Here is a 17,887-nt window from a genome sequence, read left to right as displayed (position 1 = left end):
CACCGCATGGTGACACACACCTGTAATCCTACCATTTGGGAAGTAGAGGCAGGAGGGTCAGAAGTTCAAGGTCATCTATGGTAACTAGTGAGTTTGAGGCCAGCCTGGTCTACAAAGCAAGTTCCAGGACAGCCAGGACTGTTACACCACAGCCTGTCTCAAAACAAACAAACAAACAAACCAGAAAAAAAAAGTCTCCATCAAGACTCAGTCTTTTAGTTGCGAACTGGATTTTAGAGGATTCCGTCCATCCTGCCATGGTGGGCAAAGTAAAGGTTTTGTACAGAGCTGCTCTAAGACTGCTGTCTTGGACTTCCTTCCATTTCCATTTGGATGCAAGCACGCCTTCTTGTGCAGCACAGCCCTTATTGGGGTCTGTGTTGATATGCTGGTGCTCAAACCAGGAAGCTAAGCCAATGAAAGAGGTTCATGAATCTCTTCATTTCTTCTCTTCAGCCTTCCACCCTGGGCAGAGGATCCCTCCCAACAGCCAGTGTGGCTCCTAGCTTGCCCTTCAGAACATCAACGTCTCTGCTTGGAACCTTGCCCATTGGTGCAAGGTATGCTCCTCCGCCCTCCTTTGCAGAGTTGTATCCACCTCTGACCTCGACCTTGGAAGATTTCTTCTGTTCTTCTTTAAATTCATTTTCAGTGACTGAGTCCAAGCGAGGTAAGACTTTCTCCTAAATTATAAACAATTACAGTCAGTTTTCTAAAAATGAAACTGTATATGGCAATTTTGTAAAGCATTTTTAGGTGGCAGTTTCTTGAATTGTTCTCACTGTGACTAAACTCTAAAGAGGGAGCCTTTAGGTCTGCACTTGGCTTCACGTAACTGACATTCTGAGAGTCAGAGGCAAGGGCATGACATAGGCTGGGACGTAGCACTGGTTTTAGGCTGTATGATTGGCTAAGCTGGTGTTCATTGTTTTGGGTAAATGTCTTGAAGTGTATTCTGCAGTAAAAGTCTGCCCCATTTTAAAGAATGTGAACTGGGAAAACATTAAAACTAGCTTCACATCTGGATTTAGAATGATAAAATTTAGAATTCTGTTGAGTTCAGCAACCTATGCCCTCATTTTATCATGGAGTACTGAGGTCTTAGTCTGGTCAGTACTAGGCTGAGTACTTGGTTTGGGTTTTTTTTGTTGTTGTTGTTAGTTTTCTTTTGTTTATCTGGGGTGCTAGAGATGGAATCCAGGGCCTACAATTTAGGGCCCGTACTTCATACTATAAATAGTGAGGAAAGTCTTCACAGTTTTTGGAGCTATTGTTAACTAGTTAAAGGATAAAAGTCTAAGTTTCTGTTTCAGATATTTACAGTGGAGAGATTGAGAACCATGTGATGCGGAATGGCAGAGGGAATAACTGAATGGCAGACTAAGATGAGACAGCCCTGAGCCTTGTGCTCTCATTGTCAGAGAGGAGGCTGTTCTCAGCAGGAATGTAGATCTTAATCCTTCTCAGTAGGTCCTGCCATAGGTAATTTCTCCAATAATGGCTAAGGGTTATTTATGCCCCTGGCTCTGGAAGGAAGATTCTTTTGTCGGTAATGAGTAAGAAAGCTCATAGAATTGGGATGGGAAAGCTGCGGGAAGCCACAGGCAGTCAGCTACAGAGCCCTTGTGTGCTGATTCCATGTAGAGTGAAAAGGTCTGTTGAAGTCTTTTTATTATTTTAGATCTGTCCACCTCAACTGCTAGAGAGGGAACAACGCTTAACAACAGTAAATCCTCCCTTTTCCTTGTAAGTTCACTTCCTCTTTTGTGAATACGTCGCTTAAATTGAACGTAGGCCTGTGCTTAAGTAACTGAATTATGTGAATGAAAGTGAAAGTCTCCCTTGAATTTTCTGTGTGCTGTGGGGAATCATGTTATAAAACTCATTCAGAAGATCCAGTAATAGATGTTTGAGTGTGCGACTGGATCTGTCAGAACAAAATAATCACCATTGCAGATAGTGCAAGCTTTATTTAGTGCAGCCTAACAGCAAGGAGACAGGAGAGCAGAGTGTGTAAGATGTGTGTCCCGTGGAAGCAGACCAATCGTGTGCTAGTCACAGCCTGTAGACGATATTACTAGAGGGGCCCAGAGTCCAAAGAGCAAAACACAGAAACTGGCTATTTGTTATAGAGAAGCACACGGGAACGGAATGGCACCAGCCTCGTCCTACCCCCACAGGAGTTCAGTTCTTTCTTTAGTGATAGTACAATATGTGTTGCCTGTTTTGTTTTGTTTTGTTTTGTTTTTTTTGTTTTCTTACTCTTTTTGCAGATGAATGGACCAGGCAGTTTGTTTCCCTCTGAAAATTTCCTGGGAATTGCAAATCAGCCTAGAAATGACTATGGAAACTTGTTCGGAAGTGTGATTGCTAAGCCATTTTCATCAGGGACTCCTAGGCACCCCCTCGAAGGAACCCACGAGCTGAGACAAGCTTGCCAGATCTGCTTTGTAAAGTCAGGTCAGCACCGAACTAGTGGGCAACAGGGTGCGAGTTATGGAGCTGTTACTGGTGGAAGCAACCTTGGCTCTGGCGGCTGTCTACTTCAAAATGTTAGGAAGCCAGCAAGGAAAGAAACAGGCAGCGTCTGGTCCAAAAGTGATTTAAATTGTTGCCTTCTTTTAGTTTATGAACCATTAGAATTCTTATCTGGATCATTTCCCTCAGTAAGGTGCCTTAACAGGGCTGCTGTCGAGTAGAACACTGTATATACTTGGTGACAAAGGCACAAGTCTACTCAAGCAGCCTGTCTGTTGAGATTTGGGGCTCGTGTAGTCAGTGTTCACTGTTCATGGCTGCTTATAAACTGCCTATAAAATTAAAAGGTGTTTGTTCTGCCTATGAGCAATCTTTTTTTATGTCTTTTTCAGGCCCTAAGTTAATGGATTTCACTTACCATGCTAATCTTGATCATAAATGTAAGAAAGATATTTTAATTGGTAGGATAAAAAATGTTGAAGATAAATCATGGAAAAAAATACGTCCAAGACCAACAAAAACAAATTATGAAGGACCATATTATATATGTAAAGGTATTTATTGTAATTACTTAATTGGTGTATGTTATATGACTAATCAACTTTTGGCAAGTCTCTGTGCTGACCACCAGGCATTTTCCTGTAACTCTCGACTCCTTCTGTGTCAGTACTTCCTGTTAAAAATGCTTAGTCGGTGGTGGCGCACACCTTTAATCCTAGCATTCAGGAGGCAGAGGCAGGCGGATCTCTGTGCGTTCCAGGACAGCCTGGTGTACAGAGCAAGTTCCAGGACTGGCTCCATAGCTACAGAGAAACCCTGTCTCAACCCCCCCTCCCCGCCCCCCAAAAAAAGACAAAAAAAGATGCTTAAGTTAGGAGGAAAACAGTACTTTGAAAAATAGCATATTTTCTGCTATTTTTACTGTTTTTTGTTGTGTGTGTGTTTTAACATTTTGTGTAGTTTGTGAAGACAAGGCCTAGATAGGATTTTAAGTATAGGCCTTAGTTTCACCTCTGAGAACCACAGCCCTGGAATAAAGCTCTGAAAGTGCTCCTGAGAGTTTGCATTCTTTTTTTTTTTTAAATATTTATTTATTTAATATGTATACAATATTCTGTCTGTATGTATGCCTGCAGGCCAGAAGAGGGCACCAGACCCTATTACAGATGGTTGTGAGTCACCATGTGGTTGCTGGGAGTTGAACTTCAGGACCTTTGGAAGAGCAGGCAATGCTCTTAACCTCTGAGCCATCTCTCCAGCCCCCAAGAGTTTGCATTCTTCTTTTGGTTTAAGCTTCGTCTGAGTGAGCTTTGAATGCTACTAAGGAAGAAAGAAAAAAGAAAGACAACCACTAAGATGATTTTGTTTATTCATTTATTTATTTTTGGTTTTTCAAGACAGGGTTTTTCTGTAGCTTTGGAGCCTGTCTTGGAACTAGCTCTTATAGACCAGGCTGGCCTTGAACTCACAAAGATTCTCCTGCCTCTGCCTCCCAAGTGCTGGGATTAAAGGTGTGCACCACCGCCACCCAGCTTTATTTTTTTTTGTAGTTTTTATTTTATTTATGAATTTTATGTGTATAAGTGTTTTGTCTGAGTATGTGTCTGTGTATCTGAATATATATTTGTTCGGGGCCTGAGGAGTCCAGAAGAGCATTTTTATCCCCTGGACTTGCAGTTAAGAGGGTAGTGAACCACCATGTGGGTGCTGGGAATGGAACCTGGGTCCTCTGCAAGAGCAGCCAGTGCTCTAAACTGCTGAGCCATCTTCCCAGCCTGTTTTTTAAAATTTATTATGTATGCAGTGTTCAGCCTGCATGCTAGAGGAAGGCACCAGATCTTACTATAGATGGTTATGAACCACCCTGTGAGTGTTGGGAATTTGGACTCAGGTCCTCTGGAAGAGCAGCCAGTGAGTGTTCCTTACTGCTGAGCCATCTCTCCAGCCCCCCAATTTTTGTGTGTGTGTGTGTGTGTGTGTGTGGTGTGTGTCTGTATGTGTGTGTGAAAGAGAGAGAGAGAGAGAGAGAGAGAGAGAGAGAGAGAGAGAGAGAGAGAGAGAGAGACTATTCATTGTTCAAAATGACATTTGCATACAAATGTAATACCTGCTTTGGTCATATTCAGCTGTTACCCTCTCAAGTCCCACTTTCCCCCAAAATGGTTTTTAACCTTTAGAGGATATACGTGTGACTATTGAAGTGTCTTCTCCCATTGCAGTTAAACATTTCTGCTTGAAGACTGAATCTTAACCCATGCTCCATAGGGATGGCTGTCGTTGCTTGAAGCTCTCTGAATTATTAGGGATGTTCAGATGATGTTGTAACTGTGCTTGCCATTCGTTGGCCCTGGAACAGGTGTCTCTGACTCTCCTACCTTTCCAGATGTTGCTGCAGAGGATGAATGTCGATATTCTGGTCACTGTACATTCGCTTATTGCCAAGAAGAGATAGATGTGTGGACCCTTGAAAGAAAAGGGGCATTCAGTCGAGAGGCTTTCTTTGGTGGCAATGGAAAGATCAGTCTTACTGTGGTCAAACTTCTTCAAGAGCATCTTGGAGAATTTACATTCCTTTGTGAGGTGATTTCTTGATGACTCATTGTCTGCTGTAAATGTGGTGATGTGGTGGGAGAGTGTAGCTGCTCAGAGAGCTCTTGCCTGGCATGCATAGATGTCCCAGCACTGTTCTGGAAAGAACTGTGGCTAGGCGCTGTGCTGCACGTCTTTAGCCCAGCGTTTGGGAAGCAGAAGAAGACAAATCTCTGTGGTTGCAAGGTCAGCCAGAGTGAGCTCCAGGTCTTCCAGGGCTACTTAGTGAAACTCTTGTTTCAACAAAAAACAACAACAGCAACAAAAATTGTGTTCAGGTATGATGGCACCCACCTTTAACCCAGCACTCCTGGAAGGCAAAGGCAGGTAAGTCTCTGTGAGTTTTAGGTCAGTCTTGTCTACATAGTGAATTTTTGGTCAGCCAGGGATACCAATGATTCCCTTTCAAGAAAACAGAAATCTCTAAAAATTTCTGATTTGTAAGCCTCAGTGTATAAAGTGCTCCGCAGACCCTGACATATTGTAAAGTAGTCACTCAGTAACCAGTCGCCTCTGTACTACCAGTGTATAAAGAAATAGAAGAAATCTGAGCCTGGTAGTGCATGCCTATAATCCCAGTGCGCAGGAGTTTGAGGGAGAAGGACCACTAAGTTCAAGGCCATTCTGGACTATACAGAGATCCTGTCTCAAAATAGCCAGAGCAGAATGAATGGTAGTAAGGTTTCATGTTGAGTATCAATTGGCACAGATTTTAAATCCATAAAAGGTACTGAAACTAAGGCAGTATTCTTGGCACAGAACTCAGACTTGTGTTTATTTGTGTGATAATTTTCTTTTTTTCTCTATTTCAGAAATGTTTTGATCATAAACCTAGAATGATAAGCAAAAGAAATAAAGATAATTCCACTGCTTGTTCTCACCCTGTTACAAAGCATGAATTTGAGGACAATAAGTATGTTGGTGATTTCTCATTTTTATAGTGACAAAAATAGATTTTCATAGATCCAATAAAGGCAATAGTAGACGAGGTATCGGGGTATACACAGTTAACATTAGGAGAGGAGGCAAAGTTAGGTAGACATGGACTTCAGGACAGCCAGGGCTCCATAGTGAGACCTTGCTGCCTCAATGAAAAGAAAGGAAGAAAGAAAAAAGGCATTTCTCCTGCTCTTCTGTTCTTCTGAGAAGCAATAACTATTTTAAATGTCTTTTAGCTGGGTGTTACGGCATATGCTTGTAATCTCGGCACTCAGGAAGATCACAAGTTTGAATCTAGCATGGCCTACATGGTGGACTAGGACAGCTGGTTCTGATTTGGAAGCCAGTCTCAATACAGCAAACCAGTGACCAGTGAGATGACTCAGTAGGCAAAGGCACTTTTTACCAAGTCTGATGGCCTGAGCTCCTCGCCAGGACCACATGGTAGAATAAACAACCTGTTCCAAGCTGTTCTCTGACCTCCAGATGTAGAGCATGGATGTACATATGTTAAATAAATATAATAGAAAAGGCAAAAAAGTTTTTAAAAATGCTTCTTTTGCCTTTTTGAGAATTAACTGAATTACTAGATTATTTAATATAGAAGAGCATATTAATTTACAGCTTCTTGTGACATGCATTTAGATTTTTCTTGTTTAAACTGAAATTAGAAATTAGTTATGTGCGTAATTTTTTCTGGCACTAGTTTTAATAAAATAGTTTTTATGACTAGAACTTGACATTGTATGTGTGTGTATATATATGTATATGTGTATATGTATGTATGTATATGCGTATATGTGTATATATATGTATATATATGCATTGTTATTCAAAGTTGGGAAGAACAATATTAAAATGTTACTTTCTTTTTTTTTTTTTTTTTTTTTTTTTTTTTGTCTTAGGTGCCTTGTCCACATTTTGAGAGAGACCACAGTAAAATATTCCAAAATACGTTCTTTTCATAGTCAGTGTCAGCTTGATCTGTGTCGACATGAGGTCCGTTACGGTTGCTTAAGGGAAGATGAGTGCTTCTATGCCCATAGTCTTATTGAATTGAAAGTATGGATAATGCAGAATGAAAGAGGTGGGTCTGTGTCGGCTCGCTACTGCGCCTGGATGAGGTCGGGGAGTGCTGGAGCAGCAGTAAGGGCACTACCTTCTTAGCTAGTTCACTTGATGGCAGTAGGCAAAGGCACTTTCTACTGAGCCTGATGACCCTGGAATCCATGTGATGGAAGGAGAGAGCTGACTCCTGCACCTTGTTCTCTGACCTCCCCTTGTGCGCAGAACAGAGTAAATACATTACTTGTAATAAAATATGTAAGTGTGCTGTTACACAAAGAAGCTCTGTCTTGAAAAACCAAAAAAAAAAAAAAAAAAAAGAAAGAAAGAAAGAAAAAATGTGAAGTTCCAACCCTCAGGACCAGCGTTGGGATTGAACTTAGGGCTGTGTGCACACTGGGTGGGCAAGCTCTTGACCACTGAGCTTCGTCTCCAGTCCATTTCACCGTTTCTGTCACTACACTGTTGAGCTAGCCTAGAACTCACTCTGTAGCCCAAGCTGATCTTGAATTTGGAATCCTCCTGCCTTAGCTTCCTGAGTAGCTGAGATTACAGGACTGGGGCCACCATGTTTGGCTACTATAGTGTTTGTTTTAAAGAGTTACCTATATTGGATGTGGTTTCATGCAGTTAATGATTGATAATTACATGTAGCATGGATTTTAAGAATGGAGAAAGGATTCCTCAGAAGGCATAAAGAACTGTGCTTGTAAATATTCTATTTTGAAAAATGTAGTGCAATGTACATTTGTTTTTGATGAATCTGGCTGCCTGAGAACTGGGGAGTCAGGGTTCTGTGTATCACTGACCCAAATGGGTGGGTGCTGTGCTGTGTTCTTAAGAGAAACTTATCCATTTCCAGGTATCTCCCATGATGTTATTGCTCAAGAATCCAAACAGTATTGGAGAAGTTTGGAAGCAAGCATGCCTGGAACTCAGGTATTATCCCTCGTTCGTTTCCTTGTGAGTTGGGCCCCTTTCTGGAGTTGCCTAGTTGGTGCCAGCTTGGCGACAGGTTCAGATTCATGCTTGCAGTCCTTAGTATTTGTTCCGCTGAGTAACTCCCCTGTGAAAAAGTTATCTGCATTGATCACCATAGAGAAGAAAATTGCATCCTGTAATGTCTGCTAAAGACATAGAGCACTGCTTTCCTTTTTAGTTTACTTGGGGAAACACTGGGTCTTGGACTTTGGCAATTCTTGCTTAAGAGAGAGATGTTTTGTTTTTGTGTCCTTGGTTAAGTTGTTAAGCCATTCATTCCTTCTTCTCCACCACCCAAAAGCCACTCAGTTCCAGTAGTTAGTTCCAAAAGGAGCTTTTTTGTGTTTGTTTTATTTTTAAATTTTTTGTTTGCTTTTCAAGACAGGGTTTCTTTATATAGCCCTGGCTGTCCTGGAATTCACTTTGTAGACCAGGCTGTCCTCAAACTGAGAGATCCACCTGCCTCTGCCTCCCAAGTCTGGTATTAAAGGCTTGTACCAAAAAACTAGCTTTTGTCAGTTGAGGTGTGGTGTGTATAGTCAGTTTTTATCAGATTCTTTTGTGTATGTGAGACAGTTTAGATTAATTATCCGCATATATTGTCAAGTCATGGATCTAGACAACTAAGCTATCGTGGTACAAATGCATTGCAATTTAATATGCTGGTTTAAGAAATTGTTTTCTGTTATAATTGGTCTTTCATTGTTTAAGGTACTTGGCAATCAGATAATGCCTGGATTACTTAATATGGAGATAAAATTTGTATGTGCTCAGTGTCTGAGAAATGGTCAAGTCATTGAACCAGACAAGAACAGAAAGTACTGCAGTGCCAAAGCACAGCACTCGTAAGTATGTGTGGTTGCCTGTCAGCCCCTGCACTCCATGGGGTGCAGTCATGCCTGTAGAAAGGAGGCCAGGACAGGAGAGTCAATAGTAGATGTGCAAACAAAGTGAAAGGGGAAAGGCTTTTAGGATATAGCAGGTGGTAGTTCACAAGTGCTGTTTTCTTTAGTTTTACCACTTTCTTTGTTTAGAATTCAGTCATTGCTGATAAAGATCAAGAGAACGTGAAGCCATAGACCCATAAGGCATTTCGTAGAAGGGGTGAAACAAGAAATCTCTGATCCCTTGGGTGCTCATGCTGTGCCTCTCCTTTTAGGTTATGTCGTCTTTTGCCCAAGTGTTGTTTTTTCTAAACTCCATGTTTTTTAGGTGGACCAAAGAACGTCGTGCGATGAGAGCAATGTCTTTTGAACGTAAGAAGTGGATGAACATCCGTCCTCTCCCCACAAAGAAACAAATGCCTTTACAGTTTGATGTACATACGTAATTTTTAAGCCACTTTTTTTAAATTAGGCATTTCCAATTATTAGAAATTAGTGCTAATTCAGATTGAAGCTCAAAACCCTTTAAGTGCTGCTCATCAGTTGTAATGAAATTGAATCTGTTTTTTTGTTTTGTTTTGTTTTTGTTTTTGTTTTTTCCTTGCCCTTTGGTGTATGTGTGTGACTCCAGCAGTTTTTATATTGATTGGTACTTCATAGATTACTTGGACAGAGTGAAAAGATGACTGGACTTGAGGAGAAGTGAGGGGACTTTGCATCACCCGTGTGGCTTGCAGCTCTGTTCACTTAGTCACAAGGCTAGTCTTTTTAAGGCAGTGATCTGGCTGTTTGTCTAAAGTGGAATTAGATGACTTTTGTATGAAAAGTTAAGAGATTTATTGGAAACTTGATATCTTGGGCATTAAAAGGATAAGGTTGTATGTATACCAGAGACTTTGCTAAAACATGCATCTGGGTTAAGTTGTAGCTCAGTAGTAGAGTACCTGTCTAGTGTGTGTGAGGTCCTGAGTTCAATACCCATTACTATTCTTATTGTAGTTTCTGAGGCAGATGTTCAGGGCTGTTGATTTTTATTTAATCTTCAATGTGGTGAGCTCTATCACATAACATTTCAATAGCTTATTGCCTCTTTTCCTCCAGTCATGTTAGGTGTTCCTCTGTATTTGTGTGTGTGTGCGTGTGTGTGTAAGTGTGTAAGACTGTGCAGAAAATAATCTTTCAGGAGGTCCCTGTCCCATGTCTTGTCTTCATTTGCACATGTGTTAAATTGGATCATTATGTGATAGAGACAGTAATGTCTCATGGGAGTCTTTGAAATCCAGCACAGTGCCTGGTCTTGTCCTTTGTATTCCCTGTTCCTTATCTTTGAAAGACTTTGGGTAAGCCAGGAGTGGCAGCTCACCTGTGACTCCAACACTCAGAATGTAGAGGCAGGATTGTTCATGCAGAGGCAGGAGAAGTCACCACAAGTTTAAGACCAGCCTGTGTACAAAGTAAACAAATTTCATGCCAGCCAGGGTTACATAAACAGACCGTGTCTCAAAGTCTCAAACAAGAGGGGAAAAAAAAATGTGCCCTAGCTAGAGATTACACTGACTTATTGAATAGGCTGTTGGCCTCTTGTAGGTTTTCATGTGGGATTACTGAATTTCATCCCAAGGGAAAATTTAGTGTTGGGGATTTTGCAAAAGCAAATGCTGAGCATTCACAGTTCTGTAAGATGAATAGTAACCAAGTTAGCAATGAAGGGTTAAGGTTGTATCACAGCCAGCTAGCTGGTGGGACCTAGAAATGTGTTTTCTTGGTGATGGAGGTTTTCCTTGTTCTTGGGGACTAGTGACTCCTAGGGAAAACTTCTCTGATGATTACTGTCACTTTGTGTTTTTACTAGTGCACCCTGTTTCCATTGCTGATTAAAATCCCACATAACCAGAGGAGTTCTGCTTGAAAGCCTCTTAACTCCCTGAACTGGTTAGTGTAGCTGTCTTCAAAGACACTGTGTCTAGTGAGTTGTGGCTCTCAGTGTAGAGTCATTAGCACTTTGAGTCTGGAAGCTTCCCGGCAGTGTCTAGTAACTTGGAGCAAGCTATAGTCTCTTTCTGTTCCCAGGACTGATTTGGAAGCATCCTGAATATTCTAGGAAGAGAGCAATAGCCACCTGACAGGCAGGGCATCAGATGTGCTCTGTAGAGATAAGGTCGCCAGTATGTGACTTTGTAGGAAATCTGTGCTACTTAATTCTGTGCTTCACTTTCTTGGGAAATTCTGAAATAGAAATGTTTGCTGTTACTATCTCAAGTATTTTGGGCTTATGATCCATTTGAATGGAATTAATCTTGAAGTTTGTACTGCTAAAAGCACTGATAGCAACACTTACTTTGTTTAAATGTAAACATTAGTTATACTAAGCAGTGCCCTGTTTTAAAGTGTATGCGTGTGCATGTGTATATATGTATATGTGTGTGTTTATACATATACATATATTTATTTATTTTTCACACAGCTATGCAACCATATTGCTTCTGGAAAAAAATGTCAGTATGTTGGCAACTGTTCTTTTGCTCATAGTCCTGAGGAACGTGAAGTGTGGACTTACATGAAGGATAATAGAAGTAAGTTCGTGTTATTTATGTCCTTTGGCTTCTGTCAAGTTCAGTTCCCCATGAACACAGCTTGCATGGTTTTGGCTGCAGCTCTAGCTTGGGTGTGAATCTGTAGTTCCTCATCCTGGGTATAATAGGCATCTTCCTTACAAGAGAGAAGCCCAGGATAGCTCAGTTGGTGTGACTTTAAACAAGATTGCTTCATTGGTCCATCAGGTGGATGAGAGTTTGAGAGGCTCTTCAGACAACCTTTACTTTTGAACCTAAACAGTTTTACTACAGAAATTTTTGTTTTAATTAAAAAAACCCACACTGATAGAAATGCATGCATCCAATCCCTCTATTACAAGAATCGTTTGGAATGAAGGCCGACCTGCCGTGTGATTTGTGTGAAGTGGGTGCCCTCTTGTTCTACTTAAAGCAGGCCTTCCTGGGCTCTGTCAGGAGTCTGGAGTCTTCCAGACTTCTGCCGCCACGCTCTGAAGGAAAACGAATCTCTAGTTTTATGCCTCATCACTGATTGATGATTGAATGTTAGAAAATTTCAAAGCCAAATTTAGACTAGATCTCACTACCAGAGTTTTTAACACTGTTTCTCAACTGGGAACATACTTTGCTGCATAGCCTTTCTTCCCTGGGAACATCTGGCCCTGTCTGGAGATGCTGTCATACCCATGACCTGGGAAGATGTGCTACTGACTTCTAAAGACAGGGTCCAGGGCTGCTGCTAAATAGCCTGTAATGGACTAGACAGTGCATTATCCAGCCAGAAAGGAGCTGAGCTGACTTTAGTAAACCCTGGCCTTAGGCTCGACAATAATGTAGAATGTACCTGTTCTTACCCAGGAACCAGTCTGCAACCACTGTCCAGAACCTGGTCATAGTGATATTGTACATTGCACCCCAGCATGTTGATGCTCTAGGACTGTGGCTTGATTGGTGGGCCCCTAGCAAGGTCAAGCCTTGCTTCTGTGGGGTTTCCCATCTTTCACAATGACCAGGATGTGTGTCAGCTGCAACCGTTCTCTTCCTGTAAGGCACCTCCTGTGGTGACAGCACTGAAGAGTTAGTGTAATACAGGGCAACCTGAAGTAGTGCTGAGGCCTTTTGTGCACAGCCTTGTGATGTTCCTGAGTTTTAAACACTTCTAAGTGTCTTGCAAATACAGGAAGGAGTTAATAATGAAGCTATTTTTGCACTATTAACAAGTCCTGAAAATTGGTTCTTCTGCCTGAAAGTTTATCTGCTGCTTAGATTGGATTTGTCAACTCTCAGGTCTAATGTAATATTTGCTTAGTTTAGTTTTGTTTCTATTTATTTATTCGTTCATTCATTCATTCATTTATTTATTTATTTATTTATTTATTTATTTGGGGGCAGGGTTTCTCTGTGTAGCCCTGGCTGTCCCAGAACTTGCTCTATAGGTCAGCATGGTCTCAAACTTAGAGATCTGTCTGTGTCTGCCTTCCAAATGCTAAGAATAAAGGCATGAGTCACCATGATGTTTGTTTTGAAAATGTACTGAGTGATAGATAGTAAATACACGTGCTTGTTTGTGTATTTGAATAGCATTTTCTGGTTGTTTCTAAACACAGTTTCTTTTTCCTCAGTACATGATATAGAGCAGTTTTATGAACTCTGGCTGAAGAATCAAAAAAGTGAAAAAAGTGATGATGTAGCCAGTCACTGTAACAAAGAAAATGGGAAGCAGATCCACATGCCAACAGATTATGCTGAAATTTCTGTAAGTACCATTGCTAATTCACTTGTGCTTCGGGGCTGCTCCTGCAGCTTTCTCTCTCACTTCTCCAAAGCCTGGCCCTGTCACCTTCTGGTGTCTTCTTTCTACTATGCTTTTTTGCCATTAGCTTAAGTCTCCTGTGCCTGAAACATTCTTGCTTGAATTTTTAATTTCAAAAACATAAAGAAGCTTGGTTGGGATGCAGCTCCATTGGTAGAGTCCATACCTAGCATGCACAATCAATCCCCTGGGTTCAATCCCCAGCACCACATCTACTGGGTGCTACATGCCTGTAATCCCAGCACTCTTGGGAAGTCGAAGCAGAAGTATTAGAAATCCAAGGCCATTCTTGACTACCAGGCAAATTAGAGGCCATCTGGGCTGTCTCAGCCAGGTGGTGGTGGTGCACACCTTTAATCCCAGCACTCGGGAGGCAGAGGCAGGCAGATCTCTAAGTTCGAGGCCAGCCTGATCTACAGAATGAGCTCCAGGACAGGCTCGAAAACTACACAGATAAACAAAACAAAACAGAGAGAGAGAGAGAGAGAGTTCACTCTGTAGCCCAAGATGACCTTGAATTTGAACAGTCTTCTTAGTCTGCAGAGCACTGGGATTACAGGCATTAGCCACCACACCTGGTCATTATATGTGGTTATTCTTCCTTTGTATTGGCCTGGCATGTTTATACCTAGCAGGAGTGTGTGTGCTGCTGCCACTTGTCTTTTGCTTCTCACCCATGTCCATCACCACTGCAGGGCTGTGTCTGTCCTGGTTTTTTGTGTCTCTGCTCAGGACACATGTGAGTTTGAATCTTTCCTAATACTTAAACCTCTTTGTGATGTGTAACTTTGTCCGTGCAGGGCCAGCATATTTACTTTCTGGGTACCTGGTACAAATCTGGTATAGTCGGGGCTCGTGTATAGAATTGCTGCTGGTTATTCTAGAGCTGGCCCACTCTGACCTTAATGCATGTCCTGCTTTTTCTTGAGGTGTAAACTTCTTCCCAGAATATTTATCTGCTTCTCAGATGACTTTGCTTGTACAGCAGCTTCTCTTGGCCTCCTTGTCAGAATTTAACTAGATGACTAGCACAGGACCCATCCACTCATGTGCTTCCTGTGTGTTGGCTTATGTTCCAATACTGTAGTTGGTCCTGTGCTGATACTACCTCTGATTTTGGGTTATATGTCCCTTGCTTGACTTCCCCAGAGTGGAGCCTGAGCTGAGCTCAGGCCACATTGGGAGGTGCAGGCTCTCAGGCAGCACATCTTCCCACACGCTTTAGGTGGACTTCCACTGCTGGATGTGTGGGAAGAATTGTAACAGTGAGAAGCAATGGCAAGGTCATATCTCCTCCGAGAAGCACAAAGAGAAGGTTTTCCACACTGAGGATGACCAGTATTGCTGGCAGCACCGCTTCCCCACTGGGAACTTCAGTATTTGTGAGAGGTATGTAGGCCCTTGGCAGCTTCTCCCTGTGAAAACAGCTGATCTCATGGTACTTCTTTGGTGATTGTATCTGCAGACAGAATAGGATGTAGGTGGTAGTCTCGTTATAGACCCTGGAAGGATAGGATATGCAGGTGTACCTGTGTTATAGTGCTCTGCCCCGGGACGAGAGGCTGTGCAGGTGTGCCTATCCAAACTCACCATCTCTCCTCTGAGAAGCACAAAGAGAAGGTTTTCCACGCTGAGGATGACCAGTATTGCTGGCAGCACCGCTTCCCCACTGGGAACTTTAGTATATCATCTTTGGATTCTCATCTTTGATTCTCTGATCTTTTGTCACAATCTTTGCTCACAATAAATGGTCATCAAATAGAGGTGGCCTTTAGAGGAATGACTCAGCAGTTATGAGCACCTGCTGCTCTTGGAGAGGACCTGGGTCACAATTGCCTGTAATTTCAGGTTCCAAGGGATCTGACATGCTCTTCTGGTCTCTGCAGGCACTTACATGCATATGGTACACATATATACTTAGGCATATCTATATATCCTGAAAATAAAAAAAAAACAAATATTAACAGAAAGAAAGAATAGGAATATAACTATATCATTCTTTTGTCTTAGAAAAAAATTAAATAAAAAGTGGGTGTGGGTATGGGGATTCATGCCGATAATCCTAGCAGCAGGAAGCCATCATAGGGAAATAGTTTGAGGCTAGTCTGAGCTAAAAAATACCTCAATGAAAAAAAAAATGAAAAAAAAAGAACCCCCCTCCCCCCCAAAGACAGGTTTTTTTTTTGTTTTTTTTTTGGTTTTTCGAGACAGGGTTTCTCTGTGGCTTTGGAGCCTGTCCTGGAACTAGCTCTTGTAGACCAGGCTGGTCTCGAACTCACAGAGATCCGCCTGCCTCTGCCTCCCGAGTGCTGGGATTAAAGGCGTGCGCCACCACCGCCCGGCGACAGGGTTTTTCTATGTCACAGCTCTGACTGTCCTGGAACTCACTTTGTACACCAGGCTGGCCTTGAACTCACAGAGATCTGCCTACCTCTGCTGGGATTAAAGGTGTGTGAGTTCAGGGCCAACCTGATCTACAGAACGAGTTCCAGGACAGCCAGAGCTACACAGAGAAACCCTGTCTTGAAAAAAACCAAACAACAAAAAGAATTCTTTTTTCTTATTTTTTTTGAGACAGGGTTTCTCTGTGTGTAGCTCTGGGCTGTCCTGGAACTTGCTTTGTAGATCAGGCTGGCCTCAAACTCACTGAGATACACCTGCCTCTGCTTTCTAAGTGTGGGGTTGAAGGCGTGCACCACCACAGCTGAGTGATTTTATTTGTTTGTTTGTTTGTTTGTTTATTTATTTTACATTTCCCCATCCCCAACCAGAGGCTGGGAAGATGATCTAGCAGATATGAACACTGCCTGCTGCCTAAGGTTGAGGACCCGAGTTCAAACCCCCAGAACCTATGTAAAAAGCCAGACATGTTTGCCATTAGGAAGCGCGGGGACAGGATGGTTGATGGAGCTTGCTTACCACCAGCCTAGCTTAGGTTCAGTGAGAGACCCTTTAAGGGAATTGCGGGGAGAGTGGTACAGCAGGGCACCCAGTGACCGTCCTCTGCTGTCCACACACCAGCCTAGCACTGTTCCACTGAGCTGTACTCCCAGCCCAAGTCTGTACTTCCTGATAAATTCTTTGAAATAAATTCATAGTACTAATTTCCCTGTAATGTATATTGTGCCTATTCAAGACCTGTTTCCCAGGTTTAAGCTTCCCAACTGGGTCTGGGATGCAACTCAAACGGTTAGATGGGACATGTACTTAGTAGGCAGGAGGTCCTGTCATTCCCAGCAGCAAACACAGTGGGGCATGATAATCTGTGACTGCAGAAGGTTTGTGCAGGTAGGTAGGTCATCAGCTAAGGAAGACTGTGTTCTAATTGCCTCATGGATGCTAAGCACGCTGCCTCCTCCTGACAGGTATATGAATGGCTCCTGCACAGAAGGAAGCAACTGTAAATTTGCACACGGAAATGCTGAACTTCATGAATGGAAAGAAAGAAAGAAGGCCCTAGAGATGAAACTCAACAAAGCACGAAAAGATCACTTAATTGCCCCAAATGATAATGACTTTGGAAAATATAGTTTTTTGTTTAAAGATTTAAACTAACACACTGGCTTTTATGTAACCCAATCAGAGCACTGACCAGAAAAATTGGAGGTGTTGAAAAGCACGTAGCAGAGGAGCCGCAGGTTTTCTGCTTGATTGGTATCTATCGTTCTCCTGAGCAGCAACCCACAGTAGATAGGAAACGGCTGTTTGACAGGCCTGGCCAAGCTCTCACAGAGCCACTGGCATCAGATGGCAAAGTGACTTGCTGCTGGTTGCTGTCTGTTGGACAGACTTTTGGATGAGGTGTATTGAGAAAGAGGATAAAGTTTACATCTAGGATGACTCTCTGAGTTGGTCCATCAGATAAGAACCATGACCATGAGAGAATAAATGGACACTGGTATCAGAATACATAATGGATGAAATTATTTACATGTTTTAGTGGAACGAATTTATTTAATATAATAAAGTTTGCTACTTATCTGTATGTAGGTTGCTAAAAAGGATTTTTAACTCAGATTTTTAAGCCAAATAACCATTTAACACTACTATCTGTTAAATGGGGTATTTTCTGTATTTGTATGTTTCACTGTGGTAAGGGAACTGATGATCATGTACATCAAGAATATTTTGAAAATAATCAATTGACACAAATTTTATTTCTTGGTCTTTTGCTGTTTGAATGATGATTTTTGAAAGATTAAACTTGTACTGTTGGTATTGTGTAGTGTATGGACCAATATTGCCTGTAATAAAAGATTTTATATAGCGATGATGTTCATAGTTTTGGTGTAGTCTTTTCTCCATAAAGAATTATTGGAACAGGCTTTTACAGAGGTTTTGTTTTTTGGTTTTATTTTTGTTTTTGGTGTGTGGTGTGCTATGGCTTGAGCTCAACACTTTTATTCTTTTGGTTTTTTGAGACAGGGTTTCTCCATATGGCTGTGACTGTCCTGGAACTTGTAGACTAGGCTGGCCTCGTCCAAAACTCTGTACACGCTAAGTGGACACTACCTCTGAACTAAATGCCAACCTGTTTTCACTGTTTTGAGGCAGAGCTGACCATGGGATGCTCCCGAGTGAGTGAC

General features: G+C 42.0%; 1 protein-coding gene across 2 annotated transcripts in view; it reads left to right on the top strand.

Annotated features, from left to right (window-relative positions):
- Nucleotides 1–17,574, top strand: part of Zc3h7a (zinc finger CCCH-type containing 7A) — a 41,834-nt gene extending 24,260 nt beyond the window's left edge. For both annotated transcript variants that reach the window (XM_038325743.1, XM_038325744.1), the window contains exons 10-23: nt 457–670; nt 1,682–1,746; nt 2,274–2,460; nt 2,871–3,032; nt 4,862–5,058; nt 5,880–5,980; nt 6,912–7,093; nt 7,934–8,010; nt 8,764–8,897; nt 9,265–9,370; nt 11,401–11,509; nt 13,111–13,244; nt 14,527–14,690; nt 16,667–17,574. In XM_038325743.1, coding sequence (XP_038181671.1) covers nt 457–670; nt 1,682–1,746; nt 2,274–2,460; nt 2,871–3,032; nt 4,862–5,058; nt 5,880–5,980; nt 6,912–7,093; nt 7,934–8,010; nt 8,764–8,897; nt 9,265–9,370; nt 11,401–11,509; nt 13,111–13,244; nt 14,527–14,690; nt 16,667–16,856 — 2,022 coding nt within the window. In that variant the 3' untranslated portion in view covers nt 16,857–17,574. The remainder of the gene's footprint in view (nt 1–456; nt 671–1,681; nt 1,747–2,273; nt 2,461–2,870; nt 3,033–4,861; nt 5,059–5,879; nt 5,981–6,911; nt 7,094–7,933; nt 8,011–8,763; nt 8,898–9,264; nt 9,371–11,400; nt 11,510–13,110; nt 13,245–14,526; nt 14,691–16,666) is intronic.
- Nucleotides 17,575–17,887: the final 313 nt, after the last annotated feature.

The sequence above is a fragment of the Arvicola amphibius genome, chromosome 4 (genome assembly GCF_903992535.2).
Source record: "Arvicola amphibius chromosome 4, mArvAmp1.2, whole genome shotgun sequence".
Classification (NCBI taxonomy): Eukaryota; Metazoa; Chordata; class Mammalia; order Rodentia; family Cricetidae; genus Arvicola; species Arvicola amphibius.
The sequence above is the reverse complement of the archived record's forward strand: the minus strand, read 5'-3'. Positions and strand labels throughout refer to the sequence as shown.